The sequence below is a fragment of the Nuphar pumila genome, chromosome 5 (assembly GCF_984573655.1).
Source record: "Nuphar pumila chromosome 5, dmNupPumi1.hap1.1, whole genome shotgun sequence".
NCBI lineage: Eukaryota > Viridiplantae > Streptophyta > Magnoliopsida > Nymphaeales > Nymphaeaceae > Nuphar > Nuphar pumila.
The window spans coordinates 27,725,563-27,742,912 of record NC_143253.1 but is presented as its reverse complement, the minus strand read 5'-3'; the positions used below and the strand labels follow the sequence as shown (position 1 = coordinate 27,742,912).

Sequence of the window (17,350 nt, the reverse complement as noted above, 5' to 3'; positions counted from 1 at the left end):
ATATGTGACAAAAGACTTAGGAAGAACATGAAATCAATAACTTGAAGACATTCCCTGTCCACAATTCACGAAAAAGGTTTCTTACGAAGACATTCACTCCACATGCTCACTCGACCCAAAATTAGAGAACAAGAGTCTTAGTATCTGATAGGATTCTTTTTGCATGCAATGCATGAAATTTTGTTCTTCAATTGTATCACTCATTTACACAGGTGAAGCTAGGCCTTGTACTACAGGAGCAGCGATGCTTTCTTTCATGTTGATCCATTTGAATACATATCAGGGTCCCATATTTAGCACCCCATCACCATATTTACTTACTATTGGACTTAATCCAAAAAAGTCAGTCCACTGATAACAAGCAAACTTTAAATGACTTAAGTGAAAATGGTTAAGTAGGGATTGTTAAAATAATTACACTTTGTGTGTATGTGTATATATGTGTGTGTGTGTGTGCATACATATGTATGTATATATATGTATACATACATATGTATATAGGGATACACACAGCCAGGTTCGAGCAGAGCTTGGGCTGGCTTGGCTCGGCTCGAAAAGAAGATTTGGTTGTTCAAGCTCAAGCCAAGCTTGAACAACCTTTGCCTAGGATCGGCTCGAGTCCTGCTCGAGCTGAACACCTTTATAAAAAGGTTTTTAAATTTTTTGAAATGTGTGTCAAAAGCCTTTTTCGAAAGAAAGGAAAGCGCTGGGATTTGAACCCATGCCACTTCTAAAGAAGTCCAACAACTTACTCATTAAGACCTCTCTTTTTGACCATGTAAAGAAAAATAACATACATATATAAAATCTATCTTCGGTATATAACTATGTGAGCTGAGCTTAATCGAGCTTACCAAGCCTATCCGAGTTGGACTGCCTGTTCAAGCTCAGCTTGTTTACATGTACCAAGCCTCAACCCTTGTTCAAGCTCAGCTCATTTATTTTTTTGAACGAGTTCGAGCCGAGCTTAAGCTGGTCGAACCCGAGTTAGCTCGGCTCATTGTGCATCCCTATATATATAATATAACATATTTTTTTTATCGTATGTAATATTTTTATTTTTTGTTGGTCAATGACAGTTGACTAGACTAGCCGTTAGACTAGGTCTAACGGCTAGTAGTCCCCATCTCTCTTCTCTCATTACTCTCTCTCCTCCCTCTATTTTTTGTGTATATATAGAGGTTCTCCCCTCATTGTAAAGTATGCTTATTGCATACTTTATGAATCAATAAAATATTATTTTTATATTGTGATCCTTTTTTGGTGTGTGCCCATAGTGGCTCTTTGTGCTTGTTCATTTTGGCTTCTTTGGTGGACATTTGTTCTTGCTTAAAGGCTCCTCTTTCTTTACATGGTATGAGTCATAATGCTCTTGATCTTTGAAGTTGACAATCACATTGTTCATGTGCTCGTGGATCACTTCTAAAGTGTTCGTAGTGCGGTGTTTGTAGTGGCTCAAGTGGGTCTCTCTCTCTCTCTCTCTCTCTCTCTCTCTCTCTCTCTCTCTCTCTCTCTCTCTCTCTCTCTCTCTCTCTCTCTCTCTCTTTGGAGGACAAGGAGAGTGTCACCGTTGTTTCCATCAAACTAAATGACACTATGTAATGTAGTCTTCATTCATAAAACACCATATTTGCAGCAAGGACTTAGGGGATTAGTGAATGGATCCAATCTGGAATCTAAACTACTCTTCACCAAAGTTGAGAACAGGAAGAATGTTGCACTTCAAGATTACAAGAAGACCAAGGTCATAACCCATTATGAAAAAAAATGAAATTAATGGAGAATGGGACACACAAAATATGTCTTGACTTATCGATAGCGTAGACATAAAGAAATGTACTAGCTTAGCTAGCATGCCAATGATGCATGGGACTACCTCAAAAATATGTATTCTCTTAAAGATATTGCACATGTGTACAATCTACAAGATAAGATTAGAACCATAGCTCAAGGGGATATGAGCATTAGAGAATACTATAATGTTTTATCCGAACTTTTGCAAGAATTGGCTCTTCTTGAACCAAAGTGATATTGCCCTTTCGACATAGAACTCCAAAAAAAGCAAATTGATGCAGAGCATTTCTACCGATTCATAAATGGGTTGCAACTCGAGTTTGAAGTCACCAAATCAGTTCTTCTCCATAGCGGAGAGGTGTCCTCTATTGTTGATACGATTGAAGAGCAAATATAGAGGGAAATATGTTGAAGAGACACTCTCAAGAATGATGATGAATCCGTCTTGGCTGTATCTAAGTCAAGAACTTATACTCGTACATACAAGCCACCTCACTTTGGGAGACAAGGCAATGAGTATGACAACGAGAGAAAAATCATTTGTCACTAACCAAGACACATTAAACCCTTATGTCCCAAGTTGAGAAAAAAAGATGAAAAGAAGATGGCTTCGGTTGGTCCACCTCAAGAGATTAAGGACATGAACAATCAAGACACATCCGTTGAAAGCATGTCACTATCTAAATTGTTGGAGGCACTTCAACCCATTCTTAAAGGATCATCTTCCTAAACCAAAGTTGCGGTCTCATCTTACTGTGATCCTGATAAGCCTTCTTGGTTTCTTGATTCTGGTGTTTTATTTCATATGACTCCTAACCAGAGTTACCGGAAGCGCCTAGGTAAGTGGGGAAGCGTGAAACGTCGCGCTTCCGAAACGTGCGGGGAAGTGCCCTTTTTTAATGGGAAGCGCGCTTCCCCCATTTTTTTAATTTTTTGTATTTTTTATTTATTTATTTTATTCTTTTCGCTTCCCCCTCGCTTCCTAGGTCTCTTCCGATTCGCTTCCTAGGTCGCTTCCGAGACTATTCCTGATTCACTCCTAAGTGGTCCCACGCTTCCCGCTTCCTAAAATTTTGAAAGTGCCTCGCTACCCGCTCCAGCTTCCTCAACTGGCAACCATGCTCCTAACCTTGATATTTTATTCGAGTGTCATACTAATTCAAGCATATCTAATGTCTTCACTATCTCTTGAAATCAAAGGGATAAGGAATTTTGAAAGAAATCTCCAAAACGTTTTCAATTCCAAAAATTAGATACATTCTTAAACTGAATTTAAATCTTTTGTAAGTTTCTCAAATATCGAACCATGGATGTAATGTCTCATCATTAAATGGTTGTTGGTTATCGTCAGTCACGGAAGCTGATTTAGAAAAGAGAATAAGGTCTCTACTACATGGACTTTTTGGAAGTACCCAAAAATATATTTTGTTGTAATGTTTAAAAATTAGGTTTAAATTTGTGGCATAAAAGATTGGAAATCCAAATGTATCCAAAATTCCATATTTTCCAAATTTGAAAAAATTTTGTGACATTGACAATTTTATTTGTAGTGATTGTATTCTTGGAAAAATAAATAAATTGACATTTCATGAGAGGACTTTTGTTTCTACTAAACCACTTAAGTTAGTCCATTCGGATGTTTGGGGTCCAGGACCAATCATATAAAAAGGTGGATATGCATATTATGTGATATTTGTTGATGATTTTTCTAAATATACTTCGATTTACTTCCTTAAACATAAGTCTGAAGTCTTTTTGTATTTTCAAATTTTTCATAACTTAGGCAAAAATAAGTTTAAATTTGACATTTGTATCCTTCGCAGTGATTCAGGGAGAGAATTTTTGTCAAAAAAAATTGAAAATTATCTTAATTTGCATGGCATTACACATCAAATATTTTGTCCACACACACCACAACAAAATGGTTTGGCTGAAAGAAAACATAGACATATTGTGGAAACCACGAGAACTTTACTTACTGCAAGTCATGTACCTAAAGTTTTTTTGGTCGAAGTTGCTTTAACCGCTATCTTCTAAACAAAATGTTATCTTCATCACTACAAAACACATCCCGTGTGGAAAAAAATTTCAAACTTACTCTTGATTATTCTAGATTACGAGTCTTTGGATGCAAGTATTTTGTCTTAACCAACAAAAATGACAAGCTTTTAAAAATAAAAAATTATATGTTTCAAGAAATGTCTTTTTTGAAAAATGAACTTTTTTATTGTTAAAAATCGAAGTAATTGAGTATTTTTTCTATTTGATTTCATTTCAAAGCATGATATTGATAATTGTGATTGTGAGTTTGGTCATAATAATGGCAATGAATCAAGAGATGAAATTATCAGTGAAGAGCAACCCCATGGTGATAAAACCTATTTGGAATACACTAGACATAGGATTAAAAAACTCTATGTGCACTTGAGAAATATTCAAGCATTGAAAATGAACATGAGATGCAATCTAGGAGATCATCTAGAGCACCAAAGCCCCCAAAAAAATTGTATCTTATGAGTCATTTATCCTACGCAGAGATGTTGTTGTTTTGGGATGAAGGCGTAGTTGTTGTTGTTGTTGTTGTTGTTGATGAGTAATTTATCCAAATACAAGGCATGTATTGAGTTAATTCATTCCTACGCAGAGCTTTCATTTTATGCCCAAGTTAAAAAAACATTATGAGTGGGTAGAAGACATGAGAATAGAATAGAATTAGAAACCTTAAAGAAAGCCAAAATTTGAATACTTCAAGATCTTCTACTGGGAAAGAAACCTATAGGATGTATGTGAATATATAAAGTAAAAACCAAGAGTAATAGAACCCTTGAGACGTATAAAGTCATATTAGTAGCCCAAGGATATTATCAAGAATATGAGATAGGTTATGAAGAAACTTTGTCCATGTTTCCCGAATGACCACTCTTAGGACCTTTATAACAGTTCCTTACATTAAGAATTGGCCCATATACCAAATGGATGTTAAGAACACCTTTCTTAATAGAGAACTAGTTGAAGAAGTGTACATGAAGGCACCACTGTGTATGAGCATTCTTGAAGGGAAGGAACTTTTCTTGAGTAAAGTCTTTTATGGCTCGAAGCAAGCACCAAAAGCATGGTATAATAGATTTAATAAGGGTATGTTTGATATTGGTTTTAGATCTTGTTTTATTGACACAACTTTGTTTGTTAAGGAATTCAATGCAAGAATTGTCATTCTACTCCTATATGTGGACGATATGATCATCACTGGGGCAGACAAACAGAGTTAAAATATTAAAAAAAAATTAAAATAATTTTGAAATGATTGGTTTAGGTTTTTTAAGATACTTTTTAGGAATTAAAGCTGGAATCCTACTCCTAGAGGGTATGTGTTATCTTAGTTTAAATTTGCTTATGATATTGTTTTCAGGTTTGGAATTACGGATGATAAGAGAGTTGTTATTCCTAAGGTTACTAATGGAGAACCTCTTGAAGACCCAACGCGACAATTAATTGGATCACTCTCTTACCTATCAATCGCTAGACCAGACATAGCTCGCATTGTTCATATAACTAGTAAATTTTAGGATGCTCCTACATCCATTCATATAGGAACAGTCTTATGAATCATTAGATACATTAAAAATTCTATTTTTAGAAGCCTTTTTTTATCTTCTTTATCTACATTGGATTTAATTGCTTATATTGATATTGATTGGGGTGGTGATCCTAATAATAGGCTCTCAACCATGAGTTTTTGAGTTTTTCTAGGTAAATCTCTGATCTCATGGAGGTGCAAAAGCAATAGGTCTCACTTTCATCAGCAGAAGATGAATACCGGGTCATGGCCATGACTACGATGGACGTGGCCTGCCTAAGAAGATTGTTGGTAGACATGAGAATTTAAATAATAAGGGCTTTGAAAATGTGTTGCGACAACAAGAGTCTGATCTACATTGCCAGGAACTATACGTTTCATGAACGAACAAAACATATTAAGATGCACTGTCACTATATATGAGAAGAGTATCTTCAAGGCAACATTAATCTGCCCTATGCCATATCAGAGTATCAATTGGCAGACCTCTTCACCAAACCCAGTGTTGCAAGTATCATATTGTATCGTATCGTACGATATGCATCGTTACTTTTGGATTTTGTGATACGATACACACTCGTATCGTACCAATATCGGGTGTATCGTATGATACACCCTTGTATCATGTCGTATCATACTACGATACACCTTCGGTGCACTTTAAAAAGGCCGAAAGTTATTTTTTTATTTTGGATTTTAAATACCTTTTAAGGGTCGATTTCTCTAATTGTCTAGAGGCCATTAGAAGTGCATTTCCACCATTTTTCCCCCAAAGTGGGTTAAGGTAAAAAAATTTGCATTTTCACCATTTTTTCACTCAAGAAAATGGGTTAAGATAAAAAATAATTATTATAAGTATAATTACAAAGCTACTCTCTAAAAAAAATCGCCTCAGGGGGCGTTGCCCCCTACACCCCCCCCCCACCAACTTACCGCAAAGTTATCTACGAAAATTAAAGATTTATATCAAGGTAGAAATCAAGTCCCACACTCCAATAAAGATGGCATAAAATGATCTGACATGGCAATGGTGCACTCAAGTAATGAGTGATAACTGATTGAAAATTGACTGCAACTATTGCCATAATATTTTTGTTTATGTAATATGAAAATATGAGTCTTGTGGCATGTTCTTAATTGCAAGATATTTAATATTTTGCATTGTTCCTGTGAGATATGCATGCAATATTATCTATAATTCTATATTAGTTGATGTTTGATGATGTCTTATGCGGCTCATAGAAACATAAATGCTTTATATGTGATTTTATGGTTGTATTTTGTGCATTTCATCATTGTTTCATGTGATTTGATTTTTTTAGATTTTTTGCTAATTTTTTCTGATTTTCTTGAAAAAAAATTAAAATTTTTTTATTAAATTTTACGACACAGTGTTACTTTGGGCTCGACTGATATTGGTAACGATACGATACTTACAACCATGACCATACCTCTCTCAGCTCCTAGGTTTCACTTTCTTCTTGGCAAACATTTGGTCATTATAATGTAATTTCAAGGGGAGTGTTAAAATATGTACACTTTGTGTGTGTGTGTATATATATATATATATTATATGTAATATTTTTATTTTTTGTTGGTCAACAAGAGTTGACTAGACTAACCGTTAGAGTTGGTCTAACAGCTAGCTATTCTAGTCATTAGACCTAGTCTAATGGCTAGTCAATCTAGATGTTAGACTATGTCACATGGGTGCGGGTGCGGGTGCGACACGGGTGCGGCGCAATTTCAAAAATTTTGGACACGGGGACTCAGCTCTATATATATATATATATATATAACAATAATTCTAGTAAACAATTAAAATTAAGGTAAACACATCTATGGGCCATGGTTAAAGGAAAAAAACTTTAAACTATGACCTTGTGAAATGGTCCATAATCTGTACTGGTCCAATTTTTGAAATGACCCCTTTATTATAGCATTCACATCTTTGTGATCTGTTCAGTTTTGACATTCAAATGTTTAAACTTTATACGTTAACAGTTGCACAGACTGTGCAATACAGTCTGTGCAATGCAGTCTGTGACTGTGCAAACTGTGCACAGTCACACAGACTGTGCACAGTCACGCAGACTGTGCAGACTATGCACAGTCACACAGACTGTGTGCAGTGACTGTGCAACTGCATTGCATAGTCTGGTTATATATTTTAAAAAAAAAAAAGGATATGTAAAAATTGATTTTTTTTGTTTTTTGTCCTAAAAATGAACATTTTTGGACTCAGTCAAAGTTGACCGAGTCCAAAATGTGGACGGACTCGGTCTTGACTCGTTGACCGAGTCCGACTCGACGTTGACCGAGTTCGACTCGGCGTTGACCGAGTCCGACTCGGCGTTGACCAAGTCTGACTCGGCGTTGCCCGAGTCTGGGCCGAGTCCGAAGCCGCACCCGTGTCGGGGCGTGTCGACTCGGGTGTGGCACCTCCCTAGCCGAGTCCGTGTGACATAGATGTTAGACTAGGCCTAACGGCTAGTAGTCCCCTCTCTCTTCTATCATTACTCTCTCTCTCTCCTATTTTTTGTGTATATATAGGGGTTCTCCCCCTCATTGTAAAGTATGCTTCTTGCATACTTTGTGAATCAATTAAATATTATTTTTATATTGTGAGCATTCTTTGGTGTGTGCCCTTAGTGCCTTTGTGAGTGCCCATAGTGGCTCTTTGTGCTTGTCCATTTTAGCTTCTTTGGTGGACATTTGTTCTTGCTTGAAGGCTCATTTTTCTTTACAGGGACGGGGTCTCCAAGCCCAAACTACATGAGTAATGCACAACAGAATAGTAGCACTAGAACACTATCAAGATTCTCACAGCTTGAGTAAATACTTCATAATTCTATACAAGTAAAACAAATTCTCAAAGCAAATTTGACATTGTTGAAAAATAAATTTGTTAATAAACATAGAAGATGAATGATGTAAAATAGAAATTTTAAAATCTTATCCATACATATGGTATCCTCCTCCATGTCTTCAGGGGGGCAAGCGTTGTGGAATGAAATCTTTATAATAAATTTTATCATAATCATAGAGACAAAATAACGCCGCCTCAAATATTCCATTATTTATAAAAAAAAAGGTGATTTTTAGCAAACACATTGCGTGACTGCCCCCAACGTCCCATTCCATTTGGCTCCACTACTTTTGATGCATATAGAGGACACTAGAACAACAATTTTTCAGCCCAACCTTTCTTCCTAATACGTGCATGTGGCATCACTAATATCATTGTACTACATGAACATCACTGATCATGATTATTGTTTGACTAACGACAAATCAACCATTGTTCCAAGTTATGCACACAGCCGCACACACAGAGGCATGCTGCACACATGCACCCCCACCCCCCACCCCCACCACCACACACACACACACACACACACACATGCACGCACTCACATGTATAAGAAAAATATTAAGGAGTATTTGGTAGGAATATCAAAAAAAATGTGTTAGTTCAATGAAAACACATACTTCCTAGAATGACACAACATACTTGCTAGAATGACAAATCGGGCTAGTCAAAGAGAATGGGACAACATATAATCATATATTACAGCAGAAGGAAAGTTAAGGGAAAAGGCACTGAACACTTTGTGCACTGCATTGATTTAACCTGGGAACGCACAGGGAAGATAGATATGAGCATGAATGTTTTAAACGAGTCATAAAGCATAACTAAAACACATGCTTATCATGAAAGCTTATTATGAAATTAAAAAAAAAACATTCTTAAATTCCAAAAGCACCAAAGTCATCAAATATCTATAAATGTAATTATTTAGATTAATGATACCACCACGGTGGTCACCCATGTGGTCAGCAGGGTCATGTGTCAAGCTGAAGGCCCAGGATTGAATCCTGCTGGAGCATGGGGGCTGTCATTGCTTTATCACAGTTGGGGCAGGCTGGGTGGTCATGTCCTCAACCCAGAGTTTTACCTCGTAGCCTCGCAGGGACGCGGGCCCATTAACTGACTCAGTTCTAAGTGAGGGTTTTAATTCGTCATAAAAAAAATAGGTTAATGATGGACATATGGAACTTGTGGATCTGCCCAACCTCTTCCAAATTTTCAAAAAGAGCTATGATTTTTATCACAATTGAGATGTCCATCATTTCATTCTAAATCAGTGACTGGCTGTTTTATTCAAGCCTTGCTCCGCCGTTGGATCACTCATTTCTGGAATAGGTTCACTGGAGATCCCAATATTGCTCCAATAATGGCAAGTTTAAAATCTCAGCACAATTCACCAGCTCTATGATGTTATCATTTTCTTGATAACCCGCAGAAATATCAATTTAAAAATCAGCATTTTCTGTTGGTTATTCACCTACCACAGAAATATTGATATTATGCATCCACAACAACAGCATTCTGGCCTTTTAAAGCAGTAAGAATAGAAGAAAAAATATGATAATAGAACTAGCCTCTTTGAGAAGGCAAGAAATTTAAAATGCATAAGGTAAAACAAGTCCACAGAAAATGAAATAAACTCAGATAAGATAATGATTGACTAGAATTTCATTACAAACACAATAATAATGTTTTCTTTTTCTTTTGAGGAAGAAGAAAAAATTTATTGGTATAGAGAAGCATAAAAGATAGAAAGTATAGTACAGTTAATAATAACAATAATAATAATTCTTATTATTATAATTATCATCATAACAATAGTAAAGAATAGAAGTCAAATTAGGCACCAGTACCATGTAGATCATGACTTGTCAAATAAGTAGTAGTTTATGGGACAATAATTCAATAATTCTATATGTATCGTAGGAAAACAATCACTACCAGAATAAGTTTGGAATTAATGGTTTACATGATACCAGGGCATATATTAATCCCTCAGACATGATATTGCAACTTTTGTAATTCCAACTATCAAATTAAGTTAATAGCCTTTTTGTCAATGATTTTTCTCCTAATTTTGCTAAGTTTCTCTTGTTTTACACATATAGTTGGAAAAAAAATCAAGGATGATTGGTGCCACAATCAACCTGTTAATTTTGGAAACTAGTCCCCCACCACTATCTGCTATCACGTGTAAAGTCATGACAGTTTGCTCTCACTGACTCCTCCATCTATTTGTCAAAACCCAGAATACCTTTTTTTTGGCAATTGAGAGGACAATATTGCAGGATTGACATACGATTTTATTGTTGAACATGCTGTCACTACCAGAAAATCAAACTATAAAGAAGAAAAATAGAAACAAATAATCACTAGAAAAAGTCTGTACTGAAATGAAAGGCAGAACTTAATAAAATAGAATTTCTTAGAAACAAAGTAGATAAAGCAGCTTTCGAATATGCTGCACATAATATGCTACAAAATGTTTTGTTCACAATGGAAAGAAATATGTAGTACAAAAAGAATTAAGTGATAAACTCACTCTTTAGCTTTCTGGAACTGTTTGTCTAGACCCATTATGTACAATGTATCAAGAGAGTCCACAATTGTTGCCCCAAGACCACAAAAGCTATTAGTACCACTCATGGACAATGGCTGGAAACATCAAATAACAAAATAAGATTAGTGTTTATAGATTTCAAATTATAAAGAGCTAATTCTTCGTGTGCCATTAGCAACATTAAAGATTTAAAAAACCTAATATAAAAAATGCTATCATAAAACATCACCTACATGAACAGAAGAGTTTCGCTATAATAGTGATTCTTACCTATTTTCATAGCGGACCACTGGGACTATTTTTCCAAAAAAAATTTGAGATTTCGAAGAAGGGGGTGCTTTCCATTAAGCAATGTTAAAGCAAATCAACCTTGTTCATAGAATATTCTTAAAAAGAGATCTTGCATGGGTTAGTTATCTTTATTAAGGTTGAGCATTTCCTAGAATGGAATGCATCATACATGAACAAATTCTTACAACATACATATATACACAAATTCATACTACATATATAAATCAAATACATATACACTTCCACAATTCTCTATAGTCCAGCAAACGCCCCACACATGCACACCCAAAGCACATTGGCAACGTAAAAAAGGATTTCATGACTTCTAATATTTTTCATGTTCCACAAGTTGCACATGCTCCTGGTATTATTCTAAATATGATATCTGCTATGTCACATGGGTGTGGGTGTGACATTGCAATTATAAAAAACATGGGTGCAGAGATGAAGATGTTACATTATGAGGTTCAACATCCTCCATCACTTATTTAAAGGTCGCAAACAACTCATTTTTCATCTTCACTCTAACAAACATATCAATAGATTTAAAAAACATGACAACTTTAAGACAAGAAACCAAAAAAAAAAAAAACATTTTGTTGTCTCCTGTCTATCAATCCATCTACCAAGATGGTGCAGCCTGTAGTCTTCCAAGACTCTCTAAACTCACCACACCACTGCTTCACTTCTGCAACAACTTGCTTCAAATTCCTGCCCCTCAATGCATGATAGAAAAAGAGATCTTGTAACCAACTCATATACTGGCTATTGCATCAACCATAGCCTGAAAATGATATGAGTTTGTAGCGTTGAACTGTTGAAGCGCTAAAAGGTGTGCAAGTCTCATAAAAATTTTGTTGAACTGCTAGATCTGACTGCTCAATCATTTACTTGGAAGCCATGGCAGAACGTATATCTAGTTGGGCTCCAGGGGTCATCCTACACGAGAAATAGGTATCAATCCCATGACCTAGACTTACAAAGGTCATCTTTGTTCACCTCCTTCCTCCACCACGGACGCCAAGGGGTGGTGCATGCCCAATCCCAATATTGTCAGACCCAACTTCTAACTTCTTGCCCTTCTGTTGTCGTATCATCTCCAACTCCTCAGTGGGGCCACTCACGTTGTCAGTTACTTCCTCATGTGGCAATTTTAGGTCTTCCAAGGGCTAGGACATATTGTAACCCTCAATTTTTGTCAAGTCCTTATATTTTCTCCTTCTCTTCCTCTGAGATTCCTTCAATAGCTCATTCATTTTCCATTTCACAACATCTAGCTGCAGCCACATTTTGCTTTGTGCATCCTCGAAAGACCTCCATGAATCGCAATTGCTCCAGTTGAGCAACCTGTTTTCTTCATAAACCGGTGCACGATGATCCCATGTCAGGTCTATTGATGTAGCCATACTCCAAACACCTTGAATCAAACACTCTAAGGCTCTTATTTGAGCATTAGAGAGCAAAAAAATGCTTGTATAGGATGGCAATGGGTGGATTTAGAGTAAATCACACCATTATGGCTCAGTTTTAAGGGTTAGAAGCCAAAAAACGAGAGTGTATGATGGAAATCAGGGGCTTTAGTGTAAATCATCTTTCTAGAGTTCGGTTTGTAGGACGAAAATGGGTGAGATTTGAGGTGAATCACCCTTCTAGGATTCGGATCTAGAACAAGCCCTAATTTTTAGGGTGAATTTGGTCTCAAAAATGAGTGTGTAGGCTTAGAAACGAGGTTTGGGGAAGAATACAAAAAAAAGAGGTAACCCCTGTGGGCCAAAAATGGCCCCATAAGTGGTCGATTGCCACTTTTCTAGTGCTGGCGAACTTTAAAAAAAAAGTGAAGTTGACTTGAACGATAAAGGGTGTATCGTATGATGCAGTATGATACGATCTGTATCGAACAAATAATTGTATCCTTTATGATATACATGCTATATCGTATCGATTTATCTACCGATATATTGATACTCTGTATCATATCATACAATACAATACTATATTAATAACATTGTTTGAAACATATAAGGCCCCTTAGGGTGAGTTCACGTTCATTCCTAACGAGCTTGAGGGTGATTTGGGGTTGATTTCTTGCAAGAAGATGACGATGATGATCATAAACATGATTAACATTATCTAGTTCGTTTCGTGTTTGAATTTTGAAAAAAAATGGTCATGTAAAATTTCTAAGTATTGAGAAACACTTTCTGATTTTGCTTTTGTTTAAGTAAGCATGCACTATTATGAAACTTGTCACTTGTTAACTAGTTTTGTTGTTTAATATGCATTTTATTTCATAGTTTAGATTTTTCGTATGATATGCATGCCATTCATAGCATATTATCTTGATTACTTAATGTTTGATATCTTATGCAACTCATAATTGTTTGGTATGTGATATTATGGTTTTATTTATCATTGTTTCTTGTGTTACTAATTTTTTTGGAGTTTTTCCTGGTTTTTTCTTTTTTGAATTTGTTGGGGTTTTTTATTAAAAGTATGGTTTTTTACTATATGATACATATCTTATTTTGGGCCCAGCTGATATGGGTTACGATACGCTTTTTACAACCTTGCTTTGATATGTGCCTACCACCATCATACAGGGCTTTTAAAGGGTTTTGTTACATTTTTCTCAAATTTGACTGTACAAATGTGTTCTACATGCTTGATTTTATAGGAATCAACTTTTGGATAGTCTGATTCCAACACACAGGTAGGTTTTTATAATGTTTGAAAATCAAATGGTTTAAAATTTCTATAAATATTCAAAGCTTAAAATTCACATTTTTTTATCAGAAAAACATGATCCAAGTGTCATTTCCCAACAAATCAATCATGTTGAATGCATCTGCAGGGTCAGATTTGCAAAAAAACAAGTCGAACACCTCCATTCGCTCGTGGTATATATATATATATATATATATATATATATATATATATATATATATATATATATATATATATATATATTTTATTTATTTATTTATTTATATATATATATGAGGCTTGCATTATCCTTTTAATATTATAAAAAAGAGTTGCATTCTTACCACTTGTCTTCTTGGTTTTGAACCCTAAGCTCAATATTAATGGAAAGGGAAAATGTTGTTAGAAAAAAAAAGTGGAATTGAAAGTTTGAAACTAAATACAAAAATATGAGCAAATATTGTAATATAGTTCATCGACAAAATTGTAACTAAATACAGCCACCTTATAGAGCTAAGATACAATTAAATCAAAACAATGAAAATGTAACTAAGTCATAGATTCTACCAACTTCTACCACAAACCTTTTTTTGTTTGTTTATGCTTTTAACTTGCAATTATTCATTCAACTAAGAGAAAAGAAGGAAATTTTAACTGCTAATCCTCAATCTATAACCCTATTGTCCTAGAAATCATCATTTAAATGAAGACCTCTTCCGACACCTCAAGTTTATCTCCAACCAAATGATGATTAAACACAAATAATTAATCTGCGTAATACACAACCCCTTGCAGAAGAGAAAATACAAAAACCCAATATGGCAGCTAGGATCACATATGAGTGGTCAGTGGTCACCATCTAATCTGGCAAACTGAAAGAGGGAATTCAAAAAGCCTGCAAGAAGTTTATGTATCTGTACATCAATTGAAGGACCATGCTATCAAGGTCAAAACATGAAAAGCACAAATACAAGTAGGCCAAAGTTACTGAACACTTGGATAACATAGTCAACAGCTTCTTTGAATAAGCAACAGAGATCAAACAACAAAAAATTTATATATTTGCAATTCAATACCTTCTTAATTAATCTAAAAGGGTTTCCTTGTATAGAGTTAGGCATACCTGAAGTTCATCTTGGCCCCAAGCATATTTCTCATAGCTGGTCCATGCATGAAGCATAGCTTCTTTAACCTTCTCCCTGCGCTGAACGTCAAGGGGATCATCTTCTTGAATATGATTCTCCTTGGTTTTACCCCTTGAAGTTTCAAATGGAATCTCCTCACTCGATTCCCCAAGGCGAATCTTCAATTCACTTAGCTACAAGAGTTTGAAAATTTTCAGTTACATTTTTATGATCCACAGTTGGAAGAATTTCAATTGCATCCATATGATCCAATTCATCTAAATGAATGTGACTTGATATGTATATCAACATTCAGTTTCTGCTAAAGGAAATGATGATCACTATACCTGATTATGTAGTTGGCCCAATTCTTCCTTTAATGTCGATACCTCAACCTAAAAAAAGACACAACATCAGTCAACATTACAAGAAACACAGACAGAGATGAACCACCGAGCACGTCAGGTATCAGCACCAAAAGTGAAAATAGGAGATACCATTCAGAATTCAAATGTCAAATTGTGCATAAAACTAGACCATAAAAAATGAAAGATAAGAAACATATTAATATTTGTCTAAAGAATCGCCATTAAGTATGTGCCCTCCAAATGAATTAGAGAACAGTGTCCAACAATACTGGTGACTATGAGAAGAGCTTTAATGCAGAAACAAGTCCCTGCAGCTGAAGCCATGAGAAATTGGTAGACATACATGATTCATAGTGAAGTGATACTGAATATTTCAAGCATTCCCAAGGAACAGTAAATGGAAATGTCAAGAAGAGTCTATGTTAATCATATGTTTCTTATGGGGCTGCTAATGGCATGTGTGTTTTCTCCAGCTAGATGACCACATCCCTTAATAGTAAGTTCAAAGGCAGTGATTCCATTTTTACAATAGTTAAAGCCATTCAGATGACCAACTAACGGAGAAATAAGACATGCATAACTGATACAGAAAAATGCTTGCCTATGATGAACAAGAAAATTTAAGCAGGCCACCGAGCGTCATGACTTGCCAGCACCTTTACTGTTGCTATATGAAATTGATCCTAAATCAATGGATTGCTATACAAAATTACTTGATCAACCCAATGCTTTCCAACTAAATGAAACTTGGTCGCACGAAGAGGGCCAGAAGTCACAACCCTACGTTAGGTCGGAACTATGGCAATTAAGAAAAGATGAAGAGTAATTTAATAAAAATTTGACAAACACGATTCCTGATAAATAAAAAATACGATCATCACTCAACATAGAAACGAAAAAAAATCAAGACACTGGAAACCAAGGCTTCTGGAGCTGCAAATGCCGCAGGCGACTCAGACGCCCAGTGCGCAATCTGCTAATTCTAACAACTGCAGCACGTTCGCCTAGCAAGAGAAACTCCATTTCTTACAAGCGCCAATCCAACAAGTCCAGCCCCATATGCCAGCTTCTACGAACCGAAAATCTAGCCTATCGCGCTAGATCTGACGTTCACAAGGCTGATTTTAGCTTGATTGTAAAGCTCACCAAATCAACTAACAGATCTAAACAGTAAACTATCGAAAACATTCGAATCAAACTAGTTCAATTCACTCGATCACTGTAACAATCACCAAAACTCTAAACTGAAAAAAAAACTCACTTCCGTCATCACTTCGCTTGAACAAAACCCTCATTCTATAGATCAAAATCACCAAAACCTAATTAACCTACCCGTATAACACATAAAAGCCGTTAATCACGTGCTATGCAACCATAAAAACCCAAAAGAAATAAGAAAAAAACGAAAAAACTGTAGATTCACTATCATTTGAGCGGAAAACACAAAATCTGAACATGTGAGAAAGAGAGAGAGAGAGAACCTCGTGCTCTCGGACCAGCGTCTGGCGATCCCAAAAGAGGAACGTCAAGCAGACGAAGGTGATGAACAGGGCGGCCAGTCGCGTCGGCCTCTTCAGGTAGTACGATGGCAGCAAATACCGCCACCGACTCGATGAAGACGACGACGATCTACTGCGAGCCATTTTTATCTTGTTCCGTCGGATTCTTAGGAAAACGAAAACAGAAGAGAACGATTCCCTCGAAATCGAATCCCTCCTCCTCCTCCTCCTCCCACCCTCTCTTCTTCTCTATACCTACGTTTTTATCTTCTTTTACATATTTCCGTCCACGAAGAAGTCAAGGGATCCGCGAGCGGCGAGGAAATCGGCGATTAATATTTTGCCTTCGGCGTGAAGCGGAATCCACCGGGTCGTCGCTTTGACGGCAGCTCTCCTGTTTTCATATGAAATGAATGGATCTTCTAACATTCGTAAGCCCGATATTAACCTTCTAGAATTTTAAAGTTCGAACTCAGCAGGTTCGTGTCATAGTAGATACCATGCAAACCTCCTTTAACTAAAAACTTACATAAAGTTTCAACAAAAAAGATTCATATATGAA

General features: G+C 36.0%; 1 protein-coding gene across 1 annotated transcript in view; it reads right to left on the bottom strand.

Moving 5' to 3' along the window:
* Positions 1 to 17,059, bottom strand: part of LOC149837230 (mannosyl-oligosaccharide 1,2-alpha-mannosidase MNS1-like) — a 41,393-nt gene extending 24,334 nt beyond the window's left edge. Inside the window, exons 1-4 of the mRNA XM_090005902.1 lie at positions 16,771 to 17,059; positions 15,269 to 15,316; positions 14,921 to 15,115; positions 10,786 to 10,898 (exon numbers count right to left, since the gene is read on the bottom strand). Coding sequence (XP_089862028.1) covers positions 10,786 to 10,898; positions 14,921 to 15,115; positions 15,269 to 15,316; positions 16,771 to 16,932 — 518 coding nt within the window. The 5' untranslated portion in view covers positions 16,933 to 17,059. The remainder of the gene's footprint in view (positions 1 to 10,785; positions 10,899 to 14,920; positions 15,116 to 15,268; positions 15,317 to 16,770) is intronic.
* Between the last annotated feature and the right edge of the window lie 291 nt (positions 17,060 to 17,350).